The sequence below is a fragment of the Astatotilapia calliptera genome, chromosome 3 (assembly GCF_964374335.1).
Source record: "Astatotilapia calliptera chromosome 3, fAstCal68.1, whole genome shotgun sequence".
Taxonomy (NCBI): Eukaryota; Metazoa; Chordata; class Actinopteri; order Cichliformes; family Cichlidae; genus Astatotilapia; species Astatotilapia calliptera.
In genome coordinates, this window is record NC_137424.1 from 27,075,659 (window position 1) to 27,101,635 (window position 25,977).

The following is a 25,977-nucleotide window of genomic DNA, read 5'->3' on the forward strand; positions in this document are numbered from 1 at the left end:
AGGGAATATATTTAAATGCAGTAGGATGAAATACCAGAGGATTCAGAACAGATTCCTGGGCACTCGATGGCAAATGTTGCACTGTTGAGAAGGATTTATCCAATATCATTCAAATGAACCCTGAAATTACTTACAATTGGTTCAATGTTCAGCTCTTGCCTCTCCTTATCCCCCTGCTCGAAAAACTCAGTGGCCACCAGCTCTGCTATCTGCATCAGAAACCAAATGCAGAAACATTGAAACATTTTATGAGCTTTTAGTTCTTAAAAGGCAAATTTTATAACACTAAATGTAAAACCAAAGATAGAAGCAAAGTAAGCTTTTACGATGGGGTGGCTGTAGCTCAGGAGTTAGAGCAGGGCATCTACTAATTGGAACGTTGGTGATTGGATCCCTAGCTGCTCTAGTCTGTGAGCCAAAGTATCCTTAGGCAAAATAGCGAATGCAAAGCTGCTCTCTGATATGTTCATTGGAGTGTAAATGTGTATGAATTAAATAGAAAGTAAAGAAAAAGTGCTTGTGTGAAGGGATGAATGACCGTTTTTGAATACTGTATTTATATAGCGCTTATATATTTTATATATATATATATATATATATATATATATATATATATATATATACAGGTCTGTGAGAATCAATCCATTTATAATTTGCTCTGAAAGCATCAATTTTAAATCCTCATTTATTGTTGGACAGAAGACTAAGTTGGGTGAATTGTATACTATGCAAGTCATAGTGTCATTGCAACCTTGGAAACCTTGTGGCATAATTGTGGCAGTTTGAGTAATAAGAAAGAGGTCTCCTACATGGAAATAACAAAATGCTTATACTGCTGCTGGAGGCAGCATCGTTAGAACATTAATCTTGAGGAAATGACTGGGAATGACCCAGACAGACTGACAGCCTGTGTGACAGCTGGAAGGAAGAAGGAAAATGAAACAAGTGAATAGCAATAGCAAGAGCTCTCCCAAAAGCCCCACACAAAGTTAGTGTTCTCAAGTTTTTAACAAAGAGATAAAGAAGATCAATCAACATCACTCTGTGTGAACGTGTTGCTGAAGCCGTCTTCAGCTCTTGATTGAGTCGGTGGTGCTGCAAGGAACGTAAGTACTATGATGCAGTTGTTAATTGTTGAGACTAAGAAGCTTTGCCTTTACTTCCTCCATGATCTATGAAAATATTTTAGCAGTGCTTATGGAGGTTACTTTCATAAACTCATATCATTTCTTTAACCCTTTCATGCATGAATCATAACAACCTCAATCAGGATTATACTTTATTGTTAAAGTATTTTTGTTTAGGCATGAAAAAAAGATTTTTGAAATAAATTTTTTTAAACAGGTACTTTTTAAATAGTTTTTTACTTGTCCACTTAGGTGAACAACATCACTTTTGGAGTGTGTGGCAGAGTATGGAGTGACACATCAGTGTCCAATGTAGTGGTTTATGTGCAAATATACCATCAACACTGACACTTATTTAAGGTCTTCAAAATCAAAAGTGGAAACCAACCAGAATGTATTTCTTAAGTAAAAAACATGGCATGATATTAAAGAATGCTATATTTGTAAATCGTGGTGACTTTACTGCATTTTTTAAATACAACTTTTTCGTTATGATATTTTATGTTGTTAAGTCTCAGTGATAACCTTAAATGATTATAATGACTTTACCTGACTGAAAAAAGTATGACTGGAAGTTTCAGATTTAGAGCTAGTCTAAAAAACAAAAACAATATGGCAGATCAGCCTAAATGCTAGGAAAACACCATTAGAATCAGTCCAGAATCCAAAACCATTGGGTGATGTCACAGTGAATATGTTAATCTTTATATAAAGTCTATGGATGGAGGCTGTGAAAGTAAAACAGACCAGGGAAGGAGGGGTATGGGTTTAGCGCAATCTGTTAATGAGGAGCAGGTGATTTGCCAGAGTGTGTGTAAGCCAGGGAACGTATGTACTTGTTTGCTGCCCTGAATGTTTTTTTTTAGAGTTGTCATCTGAGGACAGGGCCCAGCTGTTTTTATTAACAAGCTCTCATTTATCAGCACTCTCATACACACACACAGAATGTTTATCTGTATAACAATTCCTCTGGGCCTGAGTTTCCTAACAAGACACAGACTAATGAAGGTCACTGGGGGACAGCAGGCACACTACAGCATTGAATATAGTGCACGCTCACGTGCGTGTGTGTGTGTAGTAGGTCAGTGATTAAGAAAAAAAGAGAAAACAAGGAAGAGCTCTGAAAGGTAATTAGAGTAAGAAATTGTAGGATCAGATATGAATAACAAAGAATACATTTTAAGGCACGTTGCACCTCAGGTCACAGTCAGCAAGGCTCTATTCCAGGAAGCTTGTTATATAATAATATAATATAATATAATATAATATAATATAATATAATATAATATAATATAATATATATTTTTTTTATGGTGTCTGCTGTTATCATTTACCCAACTTGAATTTTCATAAGATGAAGCTGGAATTCTGTTTCTTTATGTTTGATTTGTTAAATGTAATGATTCAATTGAGACAAAATGCAGGTGACAGAAACTGAAGATAAAACCTGAAGATCCACCCTCGAATCAGCTTTTATGAGTCTGATTATTTTCTTGTTCCAATAATTAATCAGTAAAAATGTAAGAAATGTGTTCCTTCCATCCTTTGACAGAATTGTACTTACTGAATGAAAGTGCTCCATGAGATTTAGAGAAAAACTCTGCTTTAATGTTGCCCAGTTTAACCATTTATACTGATATAAAGCTTTCAGCTTCCAGGCCTGGATTTCTACATTTAAGATAAAACTTGAAACTTTTCTTTTTGATAAAGCTCATAGTTAAGTATGGATCAGGTGACCCTGAATCCTCAGTTAGTTACACTTCAATAGGTCTAGGCTGCTGGGAGTTTCTCGTGATGTACTTCCTGTTTCTTCTTTACTCACCTTTTTAGATTTCATTTCATTTAATCATTAGTTATTATTAATCTAATGAATGAATCAGGATGTCACACAGCCAGCTCAGAAGGGGAGGAGTCAGAGACAAAAACTTAGTTCAGACTCTGTTACCCCAGTAACTGACACAGAGTTGAAGTTAACTCTCTTTCCCTGAGTTTCTCTCATCTTCTGCAAAGCAGAAGTGTTAACTGTCTTGATACTAAGGAACTTAATTATTTTTGTATCATCAATTTAACTAAGATTTTAAATTACATTAAACAAATTAACTAGCAGTTATAATCTATTTTTAAAATTTGGTTTGTTTGCTTCATTTTGAGTTTTTGATACATTTTTATATTTTTTAAATACATTTTAATATTTTACTCATTGCCATTTTCCCTTTATATGTAAAGTGAGTACAGTTTCAGCTGTTTTTTTTTTTTATATCTCATAGAAACACTATGTAACTATAGAAAACAGAAATGAGGGGATGTGTGTGTATACCACAGTAAAAACATAAATACACAGAAAAGCAGCGTACCAACATACAGACAGGTAAAGGTTGCGGGGTTTTCTGCTTGTTTGTTTGTTTTTTACCCTTTTTTGTACTGGCCAGGGCTTAGTGATGGCAGAGATGTCACATGCGGTCATCAGCATTGACCTGAAGGGGGTGACAAAGTTACAGACATTAAATTTCCACAGACACACTAGTTTCTCATAGCAGGAGAAACTCTGGACTTGTTACCATGGTATTGCCAGGTTTGAATATAAGGTTTGTATAGCAAAACCTAAAACTTTGGTCTTAACCCATATCTGGCAACCTATAATGCAAAGAATGCCTGCATTGATGGCTAAACCATTTTTCTTGAAGAAATGGTTTCAACACATAACTTTTACAACTATATGTTGATCAATAGAAGTGTTAATCATCACGCTGTCATGATGCTTTTTTACTTTTCAGACTTTGCACAGCAGGTGGCCTGTCCCTCACGAACATTTATCTTATGTTGATGTAAATGTTAATGCAGGCATCTGAGACTCTATACTCACCTCAGCAGGTCTCTGTGGTGTTCATCCTCCCAAACAAACTGGTTGTTCTTGGTCAGCTCAAAGAACTCCCCTCGCCTCCTGACAGCACACACCCACATGAACAATGTCACAGCAGGTAATTATCCTCATATATAACCCACTTAGCCCCCAAACCACCCACTGTCTAGACTAAAAGTGGGCTAAGATAAGAGCTGAAGTCACTGAGTAGGAGGGAGTTAAGAAAAAACATGAATGCATTAAGATGTAGTAAAAAATTGTCACCCCTCTTTTCAGAAGACTGGGTATAACAACCAAAACTGTGAAGACTGAAAAACTATAAATTTTCTGTGAAGCCACCCTTAAAATCCCACCAGTTCAAACGTACTTGGCAGGTAAATTGCTTGAGTACTTATACAGTCTGTATTTTATTTTCATTTTAACTTTTAGCTGCTCTGGGGCTGTAGACATACATGAGTTCTAAGCCAATTATATTACAAAGAAAGAAAATACCCCCTTTCCATCCACCCACCCACACCACCACACCCACACACAAATGCACACTCACCAGAAGAAAGACACAACTTTTAAACACGAACTTGTATCTAGACCTACAGAATTACTATAAGGAGTGAGTAGAACTTAAGTGATGAAGGCTTTAACAGTCACAAGGTGAGTGTAATCTCAATTGTACTCAATTTTGCACTGATTAAAAACCTTTAAAATACTGCTTTTCTTCTTCCGTTCTTTTCCTCTCATTCAGTCTCCATTGAGGCTTGATGTTTAGTACTTACTTCATGTACAGGGCGAGGTCGGTGGCCAGAATAGCCCTTTCAATCATCTTCAGAGTGGCCTTGTACTCGTCCAGAGAAAGGCCGCTCAGGATCTGGTTTCCCTGGAGAGAGAGGGACAGAGAGAAAACAGTGTAAGTGCAGGAAAAGCTCTGCATGCTATATCATGAGTTATACTCATACTGAGTTGCTGGATGGGAGTTTAATTTTCATGTCCTCGCAGTAAGGTAGCAACAGAGCTAACTGCAGGTTTCACTACTAAGGTTTTACTGTGGCAATTGCAATGATTGCACAAAAACTATAAACAGAGTGTTTATATGCAAATGTTGACACATCATTACATGTCCCTTCAATGCTGAGCACTGTTTAGTGATTACTTGCATTACGGCTTATCACACTACATATGATAAGGTGTCTGTATCCCTCCATCTGTGTTTATGTGTGCAGCAGCAGTGGCCTTAAGTGGTGTTTGTGAAGTTGGGAGTGCATTTAGAGTTTGCTTTGAGGCCATAGAAATCAGAGCAGGGTGTACTTCTCTGCATTTTATTGGACCATTTGAAAGATATGTGGTAGGCTAGCAGCTCAAAAATGACCGGAATAATACGCGTAATAAATAAAATGGGGATATTCAGCAGAAGAGGGCAATGGCATTAAAATAGCTATCCACTATCAAGCAACTGGGTCTACAGTGTAAATCTTTTGTTAAAGGTCAGGGTAGGGTTAGCTGTCTGATTCTGTCTGATTCTCTACGTAATTATTAAAACTAAATGATACTGTGTTCAATGCAATTTTCTGAGAAAAGACTGAAAGTAGTGAAGCTGCAGTTCTACAGCTAATAAATAGTTAGCCGCAGTAATACACAGTCCCATTTGTAATATTCTCAGGCAAGTTAGCACCTGCTGCACATTTGATTTCCAAAAAGATTTTTAAAATATTAAAAAACTGTAGTACTCTGTAGTACTGTGCAGTGATTCTCGCATAATAAAACAAGGTTCATTGCAAGAACTTTAAAATGATTTTCCTCCCAACAGGTGCAGCAGTGAAATGGTAAATGTATATGTGTCTGAGCTTCACTGAATTACGCTATGAGCATGGGCAAAAGTTTGTGGAACATCTAGGTATCTCAATAAGGAAAGCTGTTGCTAAGGAGGTTGAACAGGTCTTCCACCAATTAGAAGGTTGGTGGTTTGATCCATGGTCTCCGTGCCTGCCCGGCTGGCCCCACAAGGCTACATGTGCTGTTTTGGTTCTCTCTCTCTCTCTCTCTCTCCCTCTCTGCCTGGGCTGAGCTCACTGTGGGCTCCTGCCCTTGGCCCACACACCTGACAACAATCACCTGTCATCACCGGGAGCACTATTTGAGGCTGGAACACAGATCCTCTCGTCGCTGGATGATTGTACTACTGACGTTAGTGTTTCTCGCAGCTCCTGTAGACTTGTGCTTAGTAATTTGAGATTCGTGATTAGTTTGTGACTTCCCTTCTCTTCTGCTTCAGACCTTTCTCCCCGGACCTTTGACCTCCCTGCCGTGTGAACATGTGTGAGTGCGGGCAAGAAGACGTGAGCGAGTGTGAGAGAGCTACCCTGTGATTCCCTGGAGTTTTGGATTCCCTTCACTGTATATACTGTGCACTGGTGCTGTAAATAAACTGTTTTTTGGAGACGTCTAACCGCTCTGCGCCTGAATTCCTACAACCAGATTGTGACACTCTGCATGCCAAAGTATTCTTGAGCAAGATAAAGAACCCCATTTAAGATTTTGATTTGGTATCTATGTCTTCATCCCAGTGTCTGACTTAACCCTGAGAGAGGGGAGTTTACACTTTGAGATTTTTCAGGATATGGAGTTTGTTAGGATAATGCTATCTCCTATTGTTCTCTACACATTCAGGGTGAAACAGTCATGTAAAACTGAAATATATATTCAGTTCTCTGATAAGATAAATATACCTCAAGATTCAATAGCCTGTAAAACCACCTATAGCAATAAGTTAAAGATTATGACTTTATCTGTCTGTCACATAGTTGTGGAGGAATTTTCCCCCAGTCTTCTTTACAACATTGCCTCAGTTCATTGAGGTTTGTGGGTATTTGATTACATATACAGTAGGTTTCTTAAGGTGTCACCACAGCATTTCAATCAGGTTGAGGTCTCGATTTTGAGCCACTGCAACACCTTAATTCTTTTATTTCTAACCCTTTTGTTGTATATTTGCTGGTGTGCTGGGATCACTGTTCGCTTGCATGCCCGAGTTTTGCCCAATCTTTAGCTGTCAGACAACTAGCGTCATATTTGACTCTAGAATAAAGCTGATTTAATGACTGCAAAGTTCAAATCATTACCCTTCCACCACTGTGCTAGGCAGTTGGTATGACATGTTTATGCTATATTTACCAAATGTGGCACTGTGCATTATTGTCAAACATCTCTACTTTGGGCTTATCGGTACATAACCTACAGGACAACCTAATGTAAAACTCCCAAGAAAGATAACTACGCATTGGATCAACGCAGCCCGAAACTATAGTGATTACACTATTCAGTTGATTCCTTCTGTCTATTTCTGGGTACTTTTTCACAATTTTTAAATTTATCAGTGAGAGAATAACAATCATTGCCTCAATATGAGAATACTAATCATAGCATCAATATAAGGACTCACAAATATCAGCAATTTATTTCAGAAACAAAGAGTGGGCACAAGGGTGGCAAAGGTCCCAGCATCTTATTTGTTTCTATGAGGCAGCACCGCATGTAAAACACTTGATAATTAACACATAATACACCACTCACAACCATAAATGCAATAGCGTCGGCCACTTACATAGCTTACATCGTAGGCTCTACAATGTTTCCTACCAGAAATCTAAATCAGGCCTCACATGAAACACAGATCAAAATTCACAGGACTCACAAGAGTTGACTTTAGTCTTTGGCAGGAAGTCATAAAACCTGGCCAGGGTTTGTAGGTGGAGGGTGGGAAGCCAGTTAGAGATAATATCCTGTTTTTACACTAGGAACTTTCGCCAGTTAAGGAAATGAGCCTAGATGAATGTTTCCTTGTGCTAAATTTTTTCAGTGAAGACACACATTATGCTTATTGCATTACACATAAAAATGTATTACTTTATATGCTCAGTATTTTTATTGGATTATGGGCATGCTATTGCATTACCAGGAGGTAGTTATTAAATTATCATTTTCTTCTGTGACTTTTTGGCAATTTTTTTCAGTGTTCCACAAAAGAACATAAATGGGAGACTTTGGACATCCTGATCTTGTGGGACATAACACAGAACCTTGTAGATTATAAAGTTTGAAATTATTTCTGCTGGCAGGGAGCCATGTGGGAACACCAGAGGGTGGAGATGGATTCTCTGGACTGAGTCTGCCAAGAGCTCAGCTGCTGCATAAAGAATGAGCTGCAGCTGTGAAAGGCCAGCTAAAGCCATGTTTTACATAACAGTATTGGGGTTAAAATCTGGGTGTGGAAAAAGATCTAGATTTGCTCCCTCTGTCTTCCTAGTATTGCTCTTGTATTAGTGATGCTAGCTACAGTCTGTATTTCCATCTATCAGTATGCAGTGCAGTTTAAAAGAGGAGGCATTCAGGTGTAGGCAGAATAGCTAGCGTTTAGTACCAAAGAACAAATTTGTAGGCTTCTTTTGTTAATGCTGGTTCTGCTGCCTGTGGGAGTTGATGAATGTCTGATTATCTAAATGGGCTATAAAACACAACAATACAGTAGAAGATGGTACACGTTAACAAGGGCTTTAGAAGTACAGGGAGTGCAGAATTATTAGGCAAGTTGTATTTTTGAGAAACAATTTTATTATTGAACAACAACCATGTTCTCAATGAACCCAAAAAACTTATTAATATCAAAGCTGAATGTTTGTGGAAGTAGTTTTTAGTTTGTTTTTGTTTTAGCTATTTTAAGGGGATATCTGCGTGTGCAGGTGACTATTACTATTGTCATGGTCCTGGGTCGGTGACCCAGCGCTTTTAGTTTGTTATCATTTTCTAGATGATGATTGTTTAAGTTCTGTGTTATATTCGGTCTGCCTCTGAGTCTGCGTCTGTATCTGTCTGTCTATGGTGTCACCCCATCTGTTTGTGAATCTGTCTGTTTAGTTCAATGTCTTGTCTGGTTACATGTGTCTGAGTTTCCTGTTTTATTGTGAAGGTCCGTGTCGTATGTAAGTGTGATCAGTTTACGTTTCCCCTGTCCCGTCAGCCCAGATTCCTCCCAGCTGTGTTGCCCTCCTGTCTCTCATCCCCTGATTACTGGTGTGTGTATTTAAGCCCTGTGTGTTCTCCTGCCTGTTACCGGTTTGTCTGTGTTCCTCCGTGTCAGTCTGTGTTACTCGGTGTCCTGCTCGTCTCTCTGCCTCTCATCCCTTTTTGTATCTTCTCAGGTTTGTCATTTAGCTTTCCCAGTTCAGGTCTTTAATTTTGTCTTCCCTCTTGCCTGTTTTGCCTTCTCACCACTGTGTAAATAAATCATCACCAGCGTTATCATCAACTGCCTGTGTTTTGGGTCCTTTTTCCCTTCAATTCCACACGGCTCGTCTCAGCAGCCGTGACAACTGTGCATAATTATTAGGCAACTTAACAAAAAACAAATATATACCCATTTCAATTATTTATTTTTACCAGTGAAACCAATATAACATCTCCACATTCACAAATATACATTTCTGACATTCAAAAACAAAACAAAAACAACTCAGCGACCAATATAGCCACCTTTCTTTGCAAGGACACTCAAAAGCCTGCCATCCATGGATTCTGTCAGTGTTTTGATCTGTTCACCATCAACATTGCGTGCAGCAGCAACCACAGCCTCCCAGACACTGTTCAGAGAGGTGTACTGTTTTCCCTCCTTGTAAATCTCACATTTGATGATGGACCACAGGTTCTCAATGGGGTTCAGATCAGGTGAACAAGGAGGCCATGTCATTAGTTTTTCTTCTTTTATACCCTTTCTTGCCAGCCACGCTGTGGAGTACTTGGATGCGTGTGATGGAGCATTGTCCTGCATGAAAATCATGTTTTTCTTGAAGGATGCAGACTTCTTCCTGTACCACTGCTTGAAGAAGGTGTCTTCCAGAAACTGGCAGTAGGACTGGGAGTTGAGCTTGACTCCATCCTCAACCTGAAAAGGCCCCACAAGCTCATCTTTGATGATACCAGCCCAAACCAGTACTCCACCTCCACCTTGCTGGCGTCTGAGTCGGACTGGAGCTCTCTGCCCTTTACCAATCCAGCCACGGGCCCATCCATCTGGCCCATCAAGACTCACTCTCATTTCATCAGTCCATAAAACCTTAGAAAAACCAGTCTTGAGATATTTCTTGGCCCAGTCTTGACGTTTCAGCTTGTGCGTCTTGTTCAGTGGTGGTCGTCTTTCAGCCTTTCTTACCTTGGCCATGTCTCTGAGTATTGCACACCTTGTGCTTTTGGGCACTCCAGTGATGTTGCAGCTCTGAAATATGGCCAAACTGGTGGCAAGTGGCATCTTGGAAGCTGCACGCTTGACTTTTCTCAGTTCATGGGCAGTTATTTTGCGCCTTGGTTTTTCCACACGCTTCTTGCGGCCCTGTTGACTATTTTGAATGAAACGCTTGATTGTTCGATGATCACGCTTCAGAAGCTTTGCAATTTTGAGACTGCTGCATCCCTCTGCAAGATATCCCACTATTTTTGACTTTTCTGAGCCTGTCAAGTCCTTCTTTTGACCCATTTTGCCAAAGGAAAGGACGTTGCCTAATAATTATGCACACCTGATATAGGGTGTTGATGTCATTAGACCACACCCCTTCTCATTACAGAGATGCACATCCCCTAATATGCTTAATTGGTAGTAGGCTTTCGAGCCTATACAGCTTGGAGTAAGACAACATGCATGAAGAGGATGATGTGGACAAAATACTCATTTGCCTAATAATTCTGCACTCCCTGTATATACCATGTCCTGACTGCGGGGTTTTGGAAACAAATTAAAACGTACAGCTCTGTTATCACTTCCAACATAAATGAAGACAGAAAACTAAACAGCAGTGACATTTGTAGGGTTACTGAAGTTGGGCTAGCTGGTATATAATGATGTGCTACGTGACCGCTAGCGACACAGCTATGTTAGCATAATATAAACAAGCTAACTTTTTTTCCACTCGATAAAAGTTAACGTGAGTGTCAGGAACAAATGTAATCGCATGGCAGGATGCTGTAAAAGGACCAAACTTCAGTCAGGAGAACAACTGAGATAATCCATCCACAATACGAGGTTAGTCATTCATATACTGCTGCATGGGCTGGGCTGTAGTTACATCCTAAGGTTTTAAAAACTGAGCTTAAATAAATGATTAGCGGTAATAAAAGCAGAGGGAGGTCAACAGTGATCACTGACTGTTTTAGGAGCTTTTTGAGATTAAATAGAAGAAAATACAAAACATTAAACATGTTAACAACACAAAAGCCATATTAAACGCAGACTACTTTAGACCCGGAAGTAGGATTCGTCGCGTCATCACTTAACGACGGGATAACAGGACTGACTACTCGGCTGTCAGGTCTCCAGCTGTTTGTGTCCATGACCAAATATCCAAATGTCTACATTCCTGGCACCAAAAAATGTGTTTCTGGATTTTTTTTCTTTTTTCTTTCTATATATTTTACGTTTAGGACAGCACGGTGGCACCGTGGTTAGCACTGTTGCCGTACAGCAAGAAGGTCCTGAGTTCAATTCCACCATCAGGCCGGGATCTTTCTGTGTGGAGTTTGCATGTTCTCCCCGTGTTTGCGTCGGTTCCTTCCGGGTACTCCGGCTTCCTCCCACCGTCCAAAGACATGCAGCTTGTGGGGATAGGTTAATCGGATAATCCAAATTGTCACTAGGTGTGAATGTGCGAATGAATGAGAGTGCGAATGGTTGTCTGTCCCTGTGTGTTGGCCCTGCGACAGACTGGCGACCTGTCCAGGGTGTACCCTGCCTCTCGCCCTATGACAGCTGGGATAGGCTCCAGCGCCCCCCGCGACCCTGAAAAGGATAAGCGGAAGCGAATGGATGGATGGATGGATTTTACGTTTATTTTGGGAAATTTTTAATTAGCATTTGTGGATGCAGTGTGAGAATTGTATTGTGAGGCAATGGTTGAACCACACCACATCTTTATTCCTGAAGGCCTTTCTGAAGGGATGTAAAAAGCCCACAATATAAGTTGTCTGCTGCTTATTAGACAAAGTAAGAAGCCATTCTGTACTAATGTTTTATGTAATTACACAGGTGGCAAGTAGAGGGATAGAGTAGAGAGAAGAATGATAGTCTGACTAGAAGGCTTCCTACATATGAGCGCGTGTGTGAGTGAGCAAGTGAGTGTGCTTACATGGCTGTTGAGGATCATGAGGCACTGATCGAAGTGGTGATGCTCCATGGTGGAGTGGCAGTAGAGCTGGGCCAGTGGGTGGTCACTCCTGGAGAAGAAGAAACCGAGGGTGAATAGTGTGCTCCCACGCATGCATATATGATCATGCACACACCTCTGTGACTCATGCTCTCTGATGTACCTCTGTATGTAGGAGTTATTGACTCCTCTGTGGTCCAGGTCGTGGCAGAGTGTTGCAATCATTAGAGCCAGCACCTCCAAATCACTCATATAGCTCTGTTAGGAGATGAATAAGTACATTAAGGCAAGGAAGGAAGGCGGGAAAAATGGCAGCAGGTTAACAGATGACATACTGCCTCCACAACCAAACCAAAAAATACAGTTGTGTACACAATGCTGTTATAATACACTTTTGGCAGTGTGTGTGCTCAGCATGCACCCTGGAGTGGACATCAAAGCTGGTTCTGCATATGACACAAAAGCTTTTATGCAGCCAGCTGCCAAATTTGGACACAAAAATCACTAGTTTTTATAATGTGAATTATTCCCGAATCAAAAATTATTTGATATTGGTATTCTGGAGTCCTTGCCAAGGATTCTTAATTGGAATTTAGGCTCTTTTTAAGAGAGCTGGTTTTTATGTCTCACCTCACCTCAAAAAGAGCCAAAAACGCACAAATAACTGAAAAAAGGTGAATGAGGGGGTGTTAGCATTTTACTTCATTTTAAGTTTTAGACTTTTGTTTTGGACTTTGATTTCATATTAAGTTTGGTGAGGTTTGATTTGAATTTGTCAGGCAACGACTACCGGTACTTTTTACATTTTAGCACCAGAAGCACTTAATGCATGGTCAGAAAAAAGAATGGTTTGGGTTAAAAACAACCATTCACGGCTTTATTAACTATCTGAAACAGCAAAGTTCTTGCATCTGCTAAAATATTCTCTATCATTTTTCTTTACCTCAGTACAAGTTCTGTACAAGAGGACATTTGACTAGTGTCACATTGCATTACTACACATTAAAAATTTATTTTAAAAAGGTACACTTTGCTTTCAAATGTAGTAGCAAGTGGCTCTGACAAACTGTAACTATGTAAAATGTCAATAAAACATGTTGGATTACTTAGAAAAAAAGTGGTTGCCCTTTGCAGCAAGATTACTGTTACTGTGAGATGCCTTGGAAAATCCTCAGTATGTTACTTATTGGGAATGAGAATGCTCTGGGAATCAATGACTATATTTTTTGACTGCACTTACCTGTAAGTGCCCTGACTTGAGGACAACAAACATGCACTGGGCTGTGTTGAAGGCATGTCTCCAGTTATGATAGGCCACATTCTTCCTGTAGTTCTTCTTAACACTCATAATCCACTGACATAAACTCTGCAGAAGAGAGCCAGTGTTATAAAAATGTTGCAAAGTAAAAGCATATACAAAATTTAATTTGGTTTTGTTCTTTGCATCGCCTGATTGTAGAGACAATCATTCTAAATTGACTGCTATTTGTATGCAGAATACTACCCTGCTTCTATCTGTCTGAAAGTAAGTTTCCTACAACAAGGGACACATTTCTAAGGGGTGAAAAAGGCTAAGGCCACAGCAACAGCAACCAGGGATAATTTTTAAATTTGTGTCCACTGAGATACAAACTGTGACACAGGTTAAAATAAAAAGGGTTGACATTTATGTCCATGTTATGTCAATAAGATCTTACTACAGTCAGTGTGGTTTTAATGTGCTGAGCACTTAGAAGATGTCTGACACAGACAGCCAAGCCATCATGTCTTTACGAACTAATACTAGTACAAACTAATTTAAGTTAAGAAAATAATAATGAATTATAAATTAAAGTTAAATTATTCTCTACAGAATTTATGCTAGAGGAACAATGTTTTTTCAAGAACACAACACGTACAAGATAAGATACGATAAGATAAGATAACTCTTTATTGTCATTGCACAGTCATACATAGTACAGTAGTACAATGAAATTGGAAAACTGTCCTACATCGGCACTACATATAAGACAACATGACACGATATGAAACATCACAACGCAACAAACAACACAACACAGTATATTAACTTAGTATAAAAAAGAAGAATAAGTGTATGTGTATCGCACACTGTTATTATTGCACCTTGTTATAAATATTAAATATTATTATTGTTATTACAATGGGACCAAAATGAAAATGAAAAACAAACTAAAGCAGTACATTGTAAGTGGGGTACAATTTTAGCAATTGAAAGTAAAGGCAAATGTGACAAGCACAGGGTCATTTTCTTTGCCATTTCCGAAAGTGAACACTTAGCAGGAACAAAGCAGAGAGCCCTGATCTGCTGGCAGGGTGCTAAGCTGCACGCTCGTCATGACCACACTGTGAATAAAACTAATTCCAATCTGAGGCACCACGAGAATCCAAATTATTATTCATCTAATCAAATCGGGGCTCATTTTCTCTATAGGAAAGATTATAATTTGATCTCAGACTTGAATGAGTGTCTGTATAACATGTTAGGATTGCAATCAAATCATGACTTGGTGTGCAGTTCAGCTTCCAGGGTGTGATGCTCTGGGATGGCCAGTTTGTCAGCTATTGGTGTGACAGTTAAACTGACAGCCTGCACTGCTGGAGGGCCATAACTTCCTCCAGTCAAAGTTTCTTTTTGTGAGGCCTCTCCCCGCAGGCACCCAGGGGTCAGCCACCAAGAGCACCTAAAGGTGGAGAGCCAATCCTGCCAATGATCTGCTGATGCTGGCGCCAATTAAAAGTCAGATGAGCAGAGAATTGGGTTTAACAGACAGCGATGACAGAGTCACCGACACAGTCTCGTGTCGGTGACTTTTGGAGGGGTATTGTTTTATGTGCATGATACTGTTGTGTGATACTGTTGTGTGATGATACTTCTTCAGCTGTAAATGCATTTATTTGTCCTCCGACACATTTGCTCATAATGTAATGGTTTAATGTTGCTGACAAAAAGGAGGTTGTTTTTTTTGCAACAGTTCATCATATACACTGAAGATATTGGTTGTTTCTGTGCTGCCCTTTTAAAGTCAAACCTTCTACTCTGAGTAAAATATCTGTTGTTGCACAATAAGAGCTATTTTAAGGCTAGTTCTCTTAAGATTATGAATGGTTTGGCTTGCAGTGCATGTACAGTAGCTGAGCCTTTAAAAAAAACCCAAAAAAACCCAAAACGCTTTAACTCTATTTAAATCGTAGGTCAAGTTGAATGAGCACCAAGTCACCTCCTGTACAAGCTGTATGCCAGTATTGAGCAAGACTCACTGATCCACCTCAGATGGGGAATGCCTAGCTGAAGCCCTGGTCCACAAGAGCTTCAACTCTCACCTCTGTTAGAGCTTCGGCAACATTCTGAGGGAGACTGGGGACACTGAGTCCGAATGGAGCATGTTGAGCGCCTCCATTGCATGATGTTGTAGGGCTGTCTTGGTTAACATGCCTTTGCAATGTCTTGAGGAGATCTGGGGCGGTACCTCTGGATTGGCAGAGTGAGGTGGTGGTTTCCATGTTCAAGAAGGGGGACCAGAGGGTGTGCTCCAAATATAGGGGGATCACACTCCTCAGCCTGCTCAGGAAAGTCTATGCCAGGATGCTGGAAGGGAGAGTCCGTCAGTTAGTCAAACCTCGGATACAGGAGGAACAATGCGGTTTTCATCCCGGTCGTGGAACACTAGACCAACTGTTTTTATTCTGTTCCACGTCCTGTCACTCTCTGTCTTAAGCTGCCTGAGGCATTTTGTAGCAGCTCAACTCAGGGTGTCATCTTCCTGATTTATTTGTGCATGATCAGTGTTTCATCCTGAATTGTAGCTTGGACATCTTCCGTTGCTTGTTGCTTGAAGACTACCATGCACTGTGGGGAATTCTTGTGCGTTGACATAGTAATAACCTCCTTTTGGCAGCTTATTATTGCAGGGTATCTGATGACTGGTAGGATGTATGTACTGATGGCTCAGATTCTTATTCCGAACACTCAACTGGCTTCTCAGCACCTGTCTTACCTTATTTGGCTGTGGCTTAACTTAGTGCATATTCATCATGGTTCCTGTTGGCCTGTGGGATACCCAGGTAGTTGAAGCTGTCCTCTACATCTGCTATTCTCCCTTCTGAGAATTTCATCCCTTCAATCCGGATCCCCTTTCTTCTTTTTGCAAACATTTGGCTGGTGAGGTGAATCAGTAAGTCTTACTTGTACAGGAGGTAACTAGTGGTCACTCAGCTTGACCTAAATCAGTACTGAATCTATATCTGTATTCATTCTTAGTGATGAGCTGGCTTAGGTGGTTGAGGCCTATGCAGAAGAGCAGTGGGAACAGAGCATCACCTCTGAAACAAAGGCCTGAGTGGTATTTTTAAAGCAAGTTTGCAGTTCTCATGGATTTTAATGGAGCACATGTTAAGTCTAACCTGTTTGTGTAAAATCCCAGGTCAGTTCTTACCGTGTACTTCATCTGAAAGTTTTGGACCAGGTGGAGGTCAACAAACATCCGCACAGTAGCCAGCGTGGTTTCACTATCTGACAAGTCAAAGTCACTGAAGCTGAAGTCCAGAAGATGGAGCGACTGGGCTGATGGAATGGTTGCTAACTTCAAACACACACAGAATATATACATGCAAACAGCAGGAAAAACAACAGGCTTCAAATTCAGAAATTCTGCATTATATAGTTGAACTAAAGACTAATGATTAAATATTAATCAGATTCAAATCTCAATTCTTAATTCTGTTGCTGTTACAGAAGCAACTTTAATTTAAAATGCAGTTATGAGGTGTGCAATGTGCCAAATATACAGTATGTAGCTACCTCTTGAGTAGAGACTACCAAAATAATCAATTCTGTGTCCTAGTTACCAAGTGACACATCCTCTCTCTTGTGCCCAAGGGAGGACACTTAATCAGGCTACGCTATTAGTTCAGCCAGTTTGCTATAAGGAGAGAGGAAGAGAGCAGGATCCTTTCAGATGGTCAAGCAGTGCCACTGTTAGTGCTGGTGGGGAAGATGGGTTGCTCTAATTGGTTCATATTTTAAGAGGTACCTTGAAGTCAATGAGCCAGTTAGATGCTACAAATGAGCTACTCAAAATCACTTGGAATATCCTTTATTCTTTTTTTGGTTGATTTGTGGGGTTCATTCATACACGATTTGCTCAAAAATATTTAAATTAGACACAAAATACTAATAGTAGAAAGAATCATATTAATGATCCAATCCCAATGAAGAGAAGTATATATTATCACCAGATATATTACCACCAACATTATCAAATTAAGTGCTAATGTCCCCATAAACAAGACACATGGATTCAAAACTCCATCCGTCCATCAATTCATTCTCCTCCATGTGTTCCAGGGGGATACTGTGGCTAGGGATGGGTATCGAAACCCGGTTCTTGTTGAGAACCGGTTCCCACTGTCAATTCCTTGGAATTGTTTGCCATTTTTGCAAACGATTCCCTTATCGATTCCAGTCGTTGCGGAGCGTCATTTACCTGACAGGAAACACGGCGCCTAAGCTCAACGCTCAAAAGTTTGATTATACTTTACGAGAACGGATGACAACAGGGCAACTTGCAATACTTGCAAAGTAAATATTTCATTTAAGGGAGGAAACACTACGAATATGCAAAACCATTTGCTCACAAAACACGTGATAACCTTAAATGAATGTCGTGTTTTTAATTCCGCTCCAGACTCGTAAATCTCAACCCAGCAGCAGCAGTAACGTTTGCACGTCCTCTCCCGTTAATGTGGCAGATAAATAATCAACTAACAGTGCATATTATGTTAGTGAGATCTGCCTTATTACAAACCTGCCATTACTGTGCATTTAGTGACCATGATGAGAGAGACAGACAGAGTCTGGCTGGCTCAGATGCTGGCAGTTCTCGCTGCAGTCTACCGGTAGCGTCTCCTTTCAGGCAGGATAGACGAATGTCACCGAGCAGTGACTAAGTTTGTGGTAAAAGGCTTTGCCACAGCAGATGCCCCCGATTTTCAGTAAGTGAATGTGTTTAATTGTAGGCAGGGACATTACTGGATATTCTTGTGTAATTGCTACAGAATAATTTATGCTATACTTTGTTATTGCTACAGAAGAATATTTATTTTATTATTTTACATTTACAATTTTTTTCCTGGGGACCCTGTGACACCCCATTAAAGAGCCGTAGGCTGTGGATCTCTTAAGATCTCACTGTTGGGTTTGTAAGGCCATGTTACTCCTAAATGTCTGTCTTGTTCAAAGAGAAGATATAAAACAAAGTTCTAAGCTAATCGACCTTAGTGTTCTCCTTTTTTAAAAATAAGAATCGATAAGAGAATCGATAAAGAATCGAATCGTTAAACAGAATCGAAAATGGAATCGGAATCGTGAAAATCTTATCAATACCCATCCCTAACTGTGGCATTACAAATCCCACTGATAGATAGATAATCTATCCAGCATATCCTTAGCATATCCAAAACATGTCACCTAAGAGGAATCCAGGATATGCCAGAACCATCAAAAGTGGCTGTTTTTGATGTGGAAGAGTAGCCACTCTACTTTAAGCCTCTCCCAAATGACTGAGTATCTCAGCTTATCTCTGAGATACTCAGTCATGGATGGCTGTAGCTCAGGTGGTAGAGCAGATCACCTACTAACTGGAAGGCTGGTGGTTTGATCCCCGTCTGCTTCAGTCTACATGCCAAATATCTTTGGGCCCATGTAGTTCCCATACTTTCTTACTGATTCAGCCAAAGATGTTATTTCTACACGAAGCCTTCTTTCTCTTAACAACATCACCTGCCTGTGTTTCTCTCTTTCCATGCTAAGTATATAATGTTAAATTAATGCATTTCAATTTACTTCAGCTACCTGGAGTTCCCGTGATTCTTCATCTGCAGCAGAGGCATGATACGACAAGACCTGCAACACATGTATTTAAAAAAGATGAGTTTTGCAGAAAAAAAAGATATGATTATTGCACGAGTAATTATTTCACCAAATACAAATATGTCTGACTGACTGGACATTCTGCATGACCTTTCTTTTATTTAGCAGGCACAGTGCATGTTAATAGACATCAGTATAAAAGACAAGATGTAAACATGCCATGTTCAGAGACTTTTGGAAATTATAAAGAAAAAAAAGTGGGCTCTGATACTTGCAGGCTGTCAAAATGAAACGGACAGCTCAACAGGCTTTTGACAGGCTATAAAAAAGAAAAGTGGCACTACTCATCAACCAGATGTCAGTCAAATCCAAAATAAAAAAGAATCCTTTATGAAGAGGAGTGCACTGTCAAACACAGCGACTAAATCTTGTGTTTACTATTTTTAGTTACCAACAGATGAAAATACAATCAGTGTTTTGTGCAGTGCTTGTCGGTCGGGTGGACCTTCTCCCTTCTGAGTGTAGGAAGCTCCTTCCAAGTCCAACAGCAGTTGGACCAGGGGATTTGTATAAAGCAATCGATCTAACAGATACTTCCTTTCAAGTGGCCATAGATCCAGACCGCAAACACTTGCTGATATGTGCATATGCATTCAACAGCATAATCCTACAAATTCCTGGTGCTGCTGCCTGGTGAAGTTATCTTATTGCTCCCTACATCTTTACGAAGATAGCATTAATTCCTCACTGAGAGAGGAGCACCTTAGCCTTTCTGCATGATAGGACTCATAGCAGCTTCAGTAAGTACGCCTTTCCCTGTTAAAGCTGTATCACTCTCTGCTGTGTGCATTTCCCCCAGTGTAAATGATACCACCAATTCAAAGGAGAGTGTGTCAGCGGAGCTGTTTTCTGATTCTAAAGGCTTGTCAGTGGCCATGATATGCAGAGATAATCAGTCTCTACAGGGACCTCCTCTCTCAGGTGGGAAGAGGGATGATCCACCCAGAACTGTGGTGGCTGTTTACCATTTGAGAGGTGAAATTTATAAGGGTCAGCCCCCAAGTGTGGGGGCAACGACAACTCATTTCTCTCCTTTAGGGGACAGAAATCATAGTCATAACATTTCATTTTGCTGTGTGTTTCTTGCACTTGATGCATGCATGTTGTCTTGTTAATTTTGGATCCATACACATTACAGCTCTTCTTTTTGTTGATACTGGATCTAGGACCCTAAAGAAGATCAGAGAACATCTTCTGATACGTGTCATTGTCTTGGGTCTTCGACCCAGTTTTTAAGGTTGTTCTGGACTCTTTATTCATTCTTTTAAATGTATTAATTGTTTATATTCAAATTTTGTATTAGGTTTGAGTTCTGTATTTCACTAGTGTTGCAAGTTTGTTATTTTAAACTCTTGGTTCTTGTTTTATCTTTCTTCCCATTCGTTTCCAATCTATCTCTGTCTCATCTCAGTATCCTGTCATCAGTGTCCCTGTGTTTGTTTACTTCCTTTCTCCCCAGTCATGTCCCTGTTTCTACCTGGTCTCTCTGTGTTCTGTCTCTGTGAATACCTTTGTAGTCCTGGCCCTGTGTTTTCTCCCTTCCTGTTCCCATGTTCATCTCTTTGTGTTTCGCCCCTTTGTCTCCCCAGTTTGTAAACGTCTCTGTGTATGTTCCCAGTCCCAGTGTCAACGTCACGTCTTAGTCTTGAGTGTCTGTGTGTGTGTGTCTGTGTCAGTGTTACTTCCTGTTTTCTTTTGAGTCTCGTGTCTTGTCATGTTCTGTTTTGCTTCCCCTGTCTTGTTAGTTATGATTCTTTTAAGCTGTGTTCTCCAGGTGTGTCCGCTTTCCTTAATCACCCTCCGTGTGTATATTGTTTGCATCTCCCTCTGTTCATCATCACATTCTCCCTCATTGTGTGTGTGAATTCAGTTTGTTTGTCAATTCAGCTTGTTGTTGGTCTGTAGTCAGTCAGCTAGATCCTTCCATGCTCTGTTATAGTTTAGCTTTTTTCCCCATTGCCTTTTGTGCCAGCAATAAAGCTGTGGTTTCTAGTTTTATCTGCCGCTCGCTACATGACAATACAGGTGAATTTCTCAGAGCTCATCAGCTTTTAATTAGACATGTTTTTTTGTAATATTTCAGTATCATGTGGCTTTAATTGGAGCAAATTCATTGACTGCTGTTTTATTACAGAAGCCATGTAGACGTGTTGTTCCTTCTTTTGCCCGTAAACATAACATGCACTGGCTGTCACTGTTATAACTGATACAAATTTACAAATAAAGATCTTTCACTGTAGCTTCTTAGCTCAGAATGGAAGTGCATTTTTATGAAAATGTCATTGTCTCACATATATTATCACATATTCACATATGTGAAAACACAATGGCATTCTCCTAAAAATAAGAAGAGCTCCTTTGTTTTGTTCAAGCTTAAAAACATAAAATAGTGTGATTAATGGCTCAGTGAGAACATGATGAAGGACATGGAACAGGGTTATCCATTTTGTTCCTACTCATGCCCTGCAGCAAACATTGCAAAACTTATTATTTCTCCCTGCCTGTAATCCAGTGGCTGCCTTTCATATGCTTTCAGAACTGTCCACATAAATGTGTTGTTGTGTCATCAAAGCCTCCCCACTGTGACAGTGATCTCCTTTAGAATCAAAAGTGTGTCTGATGTCACGTGATTGCTGACACTGGAACTTGGACAAAAATGTTTGTTCTAGTAGAAGTGCTCATTGATCCTCTCTATGTGGAAGAGATATTAAATATTAAATCATGTCTTTGAAGTCCAGAAAACATGCTGTGATTGCTTGTGTTTTAGGACAGAGCCGACAGTTAAATGTCACAAAAGATTAATCTGCTCACCTCCTCATCAACACAGCTCACTGCTGTGCCATCTACAGCAACTGACTGGCGTCCTGACTCAGAGTCCAAATGACCAGTGTTCATTTTGGATTTGTGGACAATTTTGACTAATTTGAAATGATTTCATCTCCTGTTTGTTGCATTTAAAATGTAATATTTTTCAACATTTTAAGGCTACAGCTGTCTAATACTTGTGTGGTTTTAACTCATGTTTACAGTTCAAAGTTCACTGGTAACTAACTGTCATCACCAGCCAACCAGCTGCTGAGTCAAATACCAACATCTGAAAAATGATCCACATTACATCGTGTGATTTTGGGCATAAAGAAGAAGATCTGATTGCAGTCTTTAGATGCAGAACAAATTAAGATAATTCTAGTGCTCCAAAAAAAGTGGAATGTAAGAGATTTCAGATGCAGTTTCTGTGATTCTGCAGTGAACTAAGGGGCTGACAGCCATCGATAAATGCAGTTCACCAAAATTAACATCAGCTTAGATACTTGTGTCTCCAACAGAGAGATGAGAAGATACCTCAGGGTTTCACTTCACTAAAAAAATGAAGGGAAATCTCAGAACACTATACAATATTTATATATAGGTAATGGTTGTCATCCCTTTTGATAGCAAGATGAAATTCAGTTTTTTCAAACAAATTATCTTTACTCATCTAGAGAATGTAGTGTGAAAGACTTTTTTCCCCCTGAAAAGTATTCATGTGAATTAAAGTTCTACAAAGATTCATTTTAGTGAAAATGGGGCTTAAAATTCCTTTTTTTCGTTCCTTTATTTTTTTTGTAACGTCCTTTCAAACCACTAGTTGAAACAATGGCCTTGCAAATGCAAATGCGAGGCTGCTAACAATAAGAAAATCTACAATATCCTTCTAAGAGTTGGAAAGGAGGAGAAACAGACTTGTACAATATGTGTGTTTATGCTAGGGCTGCCACGATGAGTCGACTAGTCAAAATCGTCGATGACTAATTCAATAGTCGGCGCGTGGTTTGAAGCTTTCTAAGATCCCAAAAGACGCAGGAATAAGTAGAAGGATTTAAGAGCGTAATAACGGACTGAAACAGAAGATGGCAACACTGCATGTACAAGGATGCCAGCTGCCGTTAAACCCCGAAGAAGAAGAAGCAGTGTCCGGTATCGTAGCTGTGTCCAAATTAAGGAACCGCATCCTCCTGTGCCCGCATTAGTAGGGCGTTTATGTTACAGCGACACGACGAAGACTGTCCACATTCGAAGACTCCGACAAATGCGGCCGACAAATGCGCCCTTCATTTCCCCAGATCTGAAGGATGGGTCGGGTATATACTTCGTGGCCCATCCTTCATAGCGCAGTCCTGCTCAGTTTCCAACAATGGCGGCAGCTCCTTAGTTTTAATATTACTCTTATTATTCTTTCAGGCAAGAATGTAGCTGTGTAAACTTCAAATATCTGCTCAGTTTATCAAGACACCACATATTTTCAAAAGCGCTCCAACGTTTTCGGAGACGTCTGTTACCCACCAGCTTGATGCTAGCTGGGGTTCAAGGCTCACTAGAGCCGGTGAGAACACCGGACTCCCGGGAAATCGTTTTCAAACCCACCGCCGTTTTTCGCTACTCAGGTTAAACATGATATATAATACACTTAGATAACTTAGAAATGTTATTGTTTGGCTTTTTTCAGTAATTTATTTGCTCCTGAGTAAATCGGTTTGGCTGAGATTAAAGTTATTACATTAAGTTTTCACACAGCTGAATAAACGTCAAGCAGACAACTGATTATCAGAAGTGTGAGATGCTCGAGAATATACTCCGGTGTCCTGTTATATGTTAGATAGCAAGGAGCATACGGCTGAGTTTATTAAACTCCACTGAAACAATCTGCAAATTTCATTAAAATTTAATAAATTATCATCTTGTCTTTATTTTTAGTTAGCACATACCTTAAACACTTAAAGCTGTAAGCTAATAATAGTTATATAAGAGCAGATGCTGCTGGTGCAATAAGCTGTACATTTTACGTCCAATGGATGCATGATCTGATTAGCCAACTAATCACAAAAATAATCCGTGACTAGTCAACTATCAAAACAATCGTTTGTAGCAGCCCTAGTTTATGCTTGACTCACCTCCAGCGTGACCTCTTGCTTGGCCATAGCTCTCTCTACGGTTTCATACATCTGTGTGTTTTGGATGCCGAGACCACAGAAAATGGCAAACGCCTCCAGGAACTGGTCATCATTTCTGTTGAATGCCTTGACGCTGCCTGACACTTCATCTATTTTGTTCACCAACTGACAAACACCTACATGCAAACACAAACACATTACTGTTTATATTTGGTAATGTCTAGTATAGAACACTTCACTTTAAATAGGCCTTAATATAAAGGTTAGTTCAGCAAACCTTCAGGTAAGATTATGAGCTTTAGAATAACAACAATTTTATCTTGTCATTGGATCAGTTCATTCTTCCAGAATTGGAGTCAATGAACAACGTCCAACAAAATCTGTAAATACCTAACATCTGACTCAGGGTCATGAGTTTGCCCATAGTTATCCCATCTCATGATGGTTTGTACCAACTAACAAACAACTAGCTAATAATTTAGGTAAGAACGATCTTGAGAAAAACTTGCTGAGAAAAAACCCCTCTCTGATCAGAATTTCTTAGGGATTGCTTCCATATTAATGCAGGATCTGTACTGTCCAAATCTTATTATCATTCTGTGTTATGTAATTAATAAAAAACAAACAAGCATGTTTTAAAATGGAAACCATAGTACCAGGAGAATGTCCCTGCAAGCACAAAACACAAGCACTTCTACAATGCTACCAGTTAGTCAGTTATTTCAAAGCTTTCAATTTAACTTTATGCTTTCATTTGTTTTGAGTAGGATAATGGTCAAAGTCTACACTAATTGTAAGGCCATTAGTATTCTCCTTGCATGCATGCAACTGACTCAGGGTGCAACTCATAAAATCTAAGGTTAGCTAATGCTATAGCTTCACAAAACAGAAATAATTTATATTACTTTTAAAGAAAAACAAAACTAAGGTATTAATTGAAGACAGTGATAAGCCACTTTGTCTACAGTACATGCTGTAATGCAAAAATCTTTTCCTGATTACATTATCAAAAAAATATATACAATTATTATTCCCTTTTATGTATCTGGACATAGAACACAATATTACTTTCTAACTGCTAATGCTTTCAATGCTAACATTGTATTCGGGCAACAAAGCAAAGCCTACCAATGACTTTGTCCTTCTTGCCATTCCTGATGGGAGTGCAGAGCAAACTCTTTATCTGATTGCTGGAGTGAGCTGGGTTTTCACTCTGTGAGAAAAAGATGGATAATTACTCACTTTTGGAAAAGGAAAAAAAGAGAGAAAAAAGAAAAGAAAAGAGTACAGACCGTCCAAGGAAAGCGCTGGTCCTTGGTGACATCGGCAATGTTCAGAGGCTGCATGGTGTTTTTAACATACTGGGCGTACATATAGTTAATCTGGCTGTTATCGTGGCCCCTGAGAAGAAACACACAAAGAGAAAGAGCTTCACAACTAAGCATTTAGTATCAAGCTCACTTGGAATAATCCATTGAACCCTTGTGGACACTATGATACCATAGAAGGGCTATCCTCAAAACCAAACATAAAACACAAAAGAGAAAAGGCATAATATTCCCCCAAAATGAAGACATTTTCCAAGAAGCGGAAATAAATACAAACATCGTGCAACAACTGTATAAAATGTTAAAACATTTGCATTTCAAGGGTTTAAGACTAAAAAAGAGCTGAAACATTATGGTCCCAGTCATGATAATTCCATCATGACTGGGACCATCTCTGCCATGTGACTGTTAATTTGACTGGCTTTGCAGCCTGTGTTTTGTCACTGACTGCAATGCACTGACCATATTAGCTCCCAGTTGGAGCTGGATTCGTCTAAAAGGCTCTGTTTAAATGTACAGCTACCAACAACCTGACTAATGTTGTTGGTTTCAAGTGCTCCAAATGAAATGTAAAACAGATGTTAAAAAAATACATTTGGGGGGTG

The 25,977-nt window shown here is 39.6% G+C and overlaps 1 protein-coding gene across 2 annotated transcripts in view; it reads right to left on the bottom strand.

Moving 5' to 3' along the window:
- Nucleotides 1–25,977, bottom strand: part of pde5ab (phosphodiesterase 5A, cGMP-specific, b) — a 68,011-nt gene that overhangs the window by 3,865 nt on the left and 38,169 nt on the right. The window contains exons 9-20 of one of the 2 annotated variants that reach the window (XM_026158134.2): nucleotides 25,337–25,445; nucleotides 25,173–25,257; nucleotides 24,045–24,220; nucleotides 19,027–19,086; nucleotides 16,619–16,765; nucleotides 13,405–13,530; nucleotides 12,328–12,422; nucleotides 12,147–12,234; nucleotides 4,761–4,861; nucleotides 3,991–4,068; nucleotides 3,538–3,601; nucleotides 135–209 (exon numbers count right to left, since the gene is read on the bottom strand). In XM_026158134.2, the coding sequence (XP_026013919.1) occupies nucleotides 135–209; nucleotides 3,538–3,601; nucleotides 3,991–4,068; nucleotides 4,761–4,861; nucleotides 12,147–12,234; nucleotides 12,328–12,422; nucleotides 13,405–13,530; nucleotides 16,619–16,765; nucleotides 19,027–19,086; nucleotides 24,045–24,220; nucleotides 25,173–25,257; nucleotides 25,337–25,445 (1,204 nt within the window). The remainder of the gene's footprint in view (nucleotides 1–134; nucleotides 210–3,537; nucleotides 3,602–3,990; nucleotides 4,069–4,760; nucleotides 4,862–12,146; nucleotides 12,235–12,327; nucleotides 12,423–13,404; nucleotides 13,531–16,618; nucleotides 16,766–19,026; nucleotides 19,087–24,044; nucleotides 24,221–25,172; nucleotides 25,258–25,336; nucleotides 25,446–25,977) is intronic. The other variant, XM_026158145.2, reaches the window with a different exon arrangement.